Source organism: Sapajus apella, unplaced genomic scaffold (assembly GCF_009761245.1).
Source record: "Sapajus apella isolate SASKATOON/1434 unplaced genomic scaffold, GSC_monkey_1.0 scaffold36, whole genome shotgun sequence".
NCBI classification, from domain to species: Eukaryota; Metazoa; Chordata; class Mammalia; order Primates; family Cebidae; genus Sapajus; species Sapajus apella.
The window spans coordinates 31,635,899-31,641,898 of record NW_022436976.1 but is presented as its reverse complement, the minus strand read 5'-3'; the positions used below and the strand labels follow the sequence as shown (position 1 = coordinate 31,641,898).

Here is a 6,000-nt window from a genome sequence, read left to right as displayed (position 1 = left end):
TTGACTTTTAAAAAAATCTTTAATTATGGAACTATTTCAAACACAGAAAAAGGCAGAAAATAATACAGCAGACTTTGGGGAACTCATTGCCCAGATTCACCAGGTGTTCATATTTTGCCATGTTCATGTCAAGTATTTTTTTTTTTTTTTTTTTGAGACGGAGTTTCACTCATGTTACCCAGGCTGGAGTGCAATGGCGCGATCTCGGCTCACCGCAACCTCCGCCTCCCGGGTTCAGGCAATTCTCCTGCCTCAGCCTCCTGAGTAGCTGGGATTACAGGCACACGCCACCATGCCCAGCTAATGTTTTGTATTTTTAGTAGAGACAGGGTTTCACCATGTTGACCAGGATGGTCTCGATCTCTTGACCTCGTGATCCACCCGCCTCGGCCTCCCAAAGTGCTGGGATTACAGGCTTGAGCCACCGCGCCCGGCCAAGTATTTTTATAGTAAAATACATACACGGATATGGCTAAAAGCCCCGTCACCCCGTCCCATTCCCTTCCATCTATCATCATCGGCCACCACCATCCTTGAAGTTGGTGTGTCTCTTCCTGAGCATTTGGCATTATTTTGGGTTTTTACTTTCCAAGAACAGGTATCTCCCTGTAGCTAACCTTTCGCAATGTGCATTTCACTCAGTTATATTTTGACTTTGTCTATATTGGTACATGTGGATGGAGTTCACTTTAATTGCTCTATCCACTGTCTGAATATACAACTGCGTTTCTCCATCTGCTTTTTGATGGACATAACAGGCAGTTTTTATTCTTCGCTATTTCAGAGAATGCAGCAATAAAAATAGTTTTTATTATTTTTGAGACTGACTCTTGCTCTGTTGCCTAAGCTGGAGTGCAGCCGTACGATCTTGCCTCACTGCAATCTCCGCCTCCTGGGTTCAAGCGATTCTCCTGCCTCAGCCTCCTAAGTAGCTGGGATTACCACCACACCTGCCTAATTTTTGTATTTTTAGTAGAGATGGGGTGTCTCCATGTTGGCCAGGCTGGTCTCAAACTCCTGACTTCAGGTGATCCACCCGCCTTGGCCTCCCAAAGTGCTGGGATTACAGGCGTGAACCACCACGCCTGGCCGTCAATAACATTTTTAATACACATCTCTGGGTGCACTCATGTGTCACACACAACCTTTACAACAATCACAATATACTGGAACTTGTGTTTCCCTACATGACCTTGGAAAACTGCTTGAAGTCTCAGAAGCTTAGTTTCCTTGTCAGTAAATTGGGGTAATAAAATAGCTTGTATTTTGGGGAAGATTCTGTGCTTCAAAGTAGAGGAAACGCATTTGGCCACATGGAAAGCACTTCTTGAAGATTAGTTGTCTATAGCTCAGGTATTCGACATTCAGGAAGTACTGAGCATCTTCCTGTGGCCGAGGTACAATGGGCCGGCCCTCATGCTCACATGCAGATGAGGCTGATGGGTACAGTGACGGAAAAGCACACATGCCTCTCTGCTAACTGACCAAGCTGGAGTGGAGGAGACAGGCGAGGCTCCCAGAGGAAGCGACACTGAGCTGAGAGCTTAGAAGATGAGGAGGCAAAAAAGGTGAGTGGGAGATGGGAAGGTGGGAGGCTGGCCAGGCAGAGGAAGCTGCAAGTATAAGGGATGGGCTGATGCAAGAGAACATGTTTGGAGCCTGAGAGGTAGGTGTGAGCGGGCCGTGGCATAGAATAAGTCTGGAGAGGCAGGCAGAGCAGACAGGCCATACCCCAACGCTATAGGGAAACAGGGAAGGATTTCAAGCAGGGGAGTGACAGACTTGGATTTGTGTGTGGGAAAAATGGGTCTGGTCTTGGTATGGAGGTGGCATGGAAGGGAGACTGGGAGATGGGAGACCCATGAGGGAGAGCGCTGAAGTGGCACCGGTAAACGCGGTGAGGGGTGAACTGAAGCTGCCGCCGCTTCTGTTACCAATAATCTGTTGCCTTCCTGAAGCTCGGGATGCATGCACACAGAGAGCTCTGTCTGGCTCACAGATTGCGAACACTTTGTTGACCTCTCCATGCCTGTATGTCATGTCTAGCTCCTAAGTCTCCCTTCTCCCACTGCAACATCACACGGTGGCCATGCCTCCCACAACACGCAGTGGGCATCATCAGAGGAACAGCAGCTGATGGATGACAGAAGCACCCCCTCCCGCCCCAGCTCCAAGAGGTCTGAACTCACACACCACACCCCACACTCTTCTTGGGCTTGCTCAGCACCTTGTAGGGCACAGTACCTGGCCCTGCACTCTCAAAGTTTCCAGGTGACAGGAGCCCTTTAGGTTTCTTGGCAGCAGGGGCATGACTGGGTCCTCACCAATGTCCCATGATAAGAGATCCCACCAGCAGCCAGGCTGCAAAGAACCTACACAGACTGAGGGAAAGAGGATGTCAACACATTCTAGGACAAAAGGGCTGTTGGTTACCACTGGGCGGCCTTGTCTACTATCTAAACATCATACATCTATAACGAGACAGGGACAGAGACACAAGAACTGTCCCAGACTCTCTACTCCTTAAGGGGAGACCCCCTTTTTGATTTTTTAATTTTATTATTATTGTTATTTAGACAGGGTCTTGCTCTGTCACACAGACTGGAGTGCAGTGGCTTGATCACAGCTCACTGCAGCCTCGACCTCCTTGGCTCAAGCAATACTCCCACCTCAGCCTCCAAAGTAGCTGGGACTATAGGCGCACACCACCACGCCAGGCTAATCTTTGTATTTTATTTTTATTTTTTGTAGAGACAGGGTTTTGTCACGTTGGCCAGGCTGGTTTTGAACTTCTGGGCTCAGGCAATCTGCCCGCTATAGCCTCCCAAAGTGCTGGGATTACAGGTGTGAGCCACCGGGCCTGGCAACACTCTTAATATTGAGAGATTTCGAAGCTTCTGAAGCCTCTATCCCTAGTGGCAGTGGTGCGCCCTGGCCTTGCCCTAAACTAGGCTAAAGCCCCTGCCATCCACTCTCCCAGCACTCCGCACTTCCCTTCTCATGATGCCATCCCTTTTACAACAACAGGTTGAGTTTCTGCCTTCCTTGCTAGGCTGTAAGTTCCCCCATGGACATAACTGCATCTGCCTGGTGTGCTGTTATTCCCCTGATGTCTGAACAGAGTCAGGCTCCTGACGGGCCCCCGCTATTTGGAGCTGAGTCAATAGGACGTGCTAACTGAGGGAGAGGAAAGGGTGGAGGAAGACTCGCAGACCTCAGAGGCCTGGGGAGAGGAAAAGTGTCTTGCCCAAGTCACAGGCTAGGCAGGAAGAGATCACGGTTCCTGCTCGGAATCTCTGACTCTCAGTCAGGGCCTTTCCCACTCATTATACCGTGCTAGAAAGAGGTTTCGAAACCCATAGAAAAGTGTTCTATAGTTAAATAAGCTTGAGAAACTCTGGGTTAAACAAAATGAAAGGAGTTTCTTTGCCACGGATCTTTTCAGAGCCTTTAACATGCTCCTATGCCCATGCTTCTGGGAGAAGGTCACACACAGTACTCCACGCTCTCTGACCCTGGAACTGTGCCTGTGAAACAGTTTGAAACCTCTGGCACCATCCCCCAGCTGTGTATCATAATTATTTATGAAATGTGACACAGTAGAGAGATTTGTGGCAATTTTTTTTTAGTGGGATAGGAAAATCCTTTTGTACAAATAGTTACTCCAAGCCCAATATACGAACAGGATAAAAAAAGAACTGCTCTGGTTGAAGGGGTCTGGGGATCCATCTGGAGCTGTCCTTTCACTGCTGCTATGCAAAGAGCGCTCATTTTCTTCGGAGCACAGTTTGAAAACCACTGGTGCAGAACTCATACATGAGGTTGAAACTAGGAGGCTTGTAGTTTTGGCTCTGCCATGGACTGTTTTACCCTTGGAAAGTCATTTAGCCTCATTGGGCTTCAGTTTCTCCATGTACACAATAAGTCAGTCACACTATGTTCCTTGGAGTCCTGAACTTTCAGCTTTGATATGGTGAGGAGTGTACTTCTATGACTATAGAAGTCTAACTCTAAGATTCCATGGCTTAGTATTCCAATTCTGGGACTGCCTGTAGCCAGCCCGAGCTGGTGCAGCATGCCGGAGCCCAAGCTGTGAAAAGCAGAATTCATTAGCTGCAGTGCGTTGCCCAGGGGCACTGGGCTCCTGGTGTGGGTGACTGGAATCAGTAGCCACTCAGTGGGCAGAACTGGGAGAGGGACCCAGGTCTCCTGACTCCTGCTCTATCTTTAGATCTCCATAGCAACAGTCGCTAGGGCACCGAGCTGAAGGCACAGGCTGAGATGCTGCCTGCAGGAGGGAGGGGCATTTCCTTCCCGAGCCTCTTCTTTTGCTAGGCGAGGTTCTTGAGCCAGGAAAGGGGAGTGAGAATGAAGCTGTTCACAGCAGGAAAGGTTTGGGGTCAATACAAAGACAGTCCAGGGCCCCATCTTGCTCTCAGGACATGGTCAAGTCATAGAACCCAAGACCTTTTTGTGTCAGGCTCATGGCACTGGAGTAAAGGTAGGGTCCTCCTCCAAAGAGCTCTTGGCCTCTCCTGTGTCCTTCCCTACACACCCAGGAGCCCCTAATCTGAGATGGTGCTGAGGCCACAGCTGTAGCCCCCAAGAGATCCTCTAATCAGAAGGGCCAGCGAAGCTCCTCCTGACTCTTCCCCTGCCCAACTCCTACTCCTCCTGGGGCTCAGCCTGGACTTGGCTTCCTCTGAGGAGTCCTCCCTGACTCCCAGGCTGGCTGCTCACCTCCTCTGGATGCCTACAGTCTGTCTTTCCGCCACATAGTAGGAGGCCAGGAGGAGTTATTAATCTCAAGGGGCAGTAAACACACTTGCCCAAGGACACCTGGCAAATGAGCAGCAGGACAAGGCCTGGACTCCATGTGTTCTGATTTCTGTCTGTGCTCCTTCCTGGGTCCCAGTAGCAGGCCCCTGGCCTGGGCTTTGGAAGGCAGGCCAGGGCTAGAAGAGGAAGTAGGAGTCCTCAGTGAGGCCTGCACACAGTAAGCACCTGGCTATGTCCTTGGTGAACTCAGCCGAGCCACAGACCAGTGCGAATGGCTTTCTCCGACAGCAGCTGACCAGCTCTTTAATCAGGTCCTGGCCCAGGTGGCCAAAGCGGGTCTTCTCTTGGTAACTCCAGGGAAGCTGCTCTGGGGAGCTCTCCTGGGATGACAAGAAAGGTATGGGTGACTACGAGGGAGCAAGGGGTCCTTAGTGTTCACACAGCCAGCTCGTTTCTGAAAAATGAGGAAACTGAGGCAGAAAGGGTAGGAAGCCAACCTGTATCCAGCTCCACCACGGGCCAGGCACTTCCTCACCCGCAAAACAAGCCTGTGGGAAGGCTATCACCCTCCCATGACAAGAGAGGCCCAGGGAAGAGGAACTTCCCCAGGGCACACAATGAGGTGGGGACAGCAGCAGGACTAGAACTCAAGTCCTGCCATTTCTCATTGCCTCCCAGCAGCCATTGCACCTGCCACTGTGGAGGAATGTTTTCTCCCCTGACTGTGGGTTTCCCAGAATCTTTCCACCATTAGCCATCATCATCACCCTCGGAGCATAACTTTTGCTCATTTGTTTTAAGGTTTCAATGAACGTATTCATTTAGCAGATATTTACCAAGTGCTTACTCTGTGCCAGGCACTGAGCTAGCCACTGGGGATATGGCAGCTGCTCAAAACAGACAAGGGTCCTGGCTGCATACAACACAGATCCCAGGTCACAGTGCCTTCATCCAGAAAGGCTAAGCTTGCATTCCAAGGCTGGACTGTGCCCCCAGGGACCCAGGATCCTTCTCTCTGCCCTTCTAGCCTCAGCTGTGGCTTTCCTCCTCAGGGTCACAAAATGAAGGCTCCACTCCCAGGTGACTTGAAGAAAATGTATTTAAATGAACATTTTATTGGAATACAACATACGTGTAGAAAAGTGTACAAAGCATTAAGTATACAGTGGGCATTAATTACACCAGCACTGCGGCTCTCTGAACAGTGGCTAGTATACAGCT

At 50.1% G+C, this 6,000-nt stretch overlaps 1 protein-coding gene across 6 annotated transcripts in view; it reads right to left on the bottom strand.

Annotated features, from left to right (window-relative positions):
- Positions 1 to 3,568: 3,568 nt before the first annotated feature.
- The window catches only part of LOC116563998 (NADH-cytochrome b5 reductase-like), a 29,744-nt gene continuing 27,312 nt past the window's right edge, over positions 3,569 to 6,000 (bottom strand). For all 6 annotated transcript variants that reach the window (XM_032296904.1, XM_032296900.1, XM_032296902.1 and 3 more), the window contains one exon: positions 3,569 to 5,159. In XM_032296904.1, the coding sequence (XP_032152795.1) occupies positions 4,956 to 5,159 (204 nt within the window). In that variant the 3' untranslated portion in view covers positions 3,569 to 4,955. The remainder of the gene's footprint in view (positions 5,160 to 6,000) is intronic.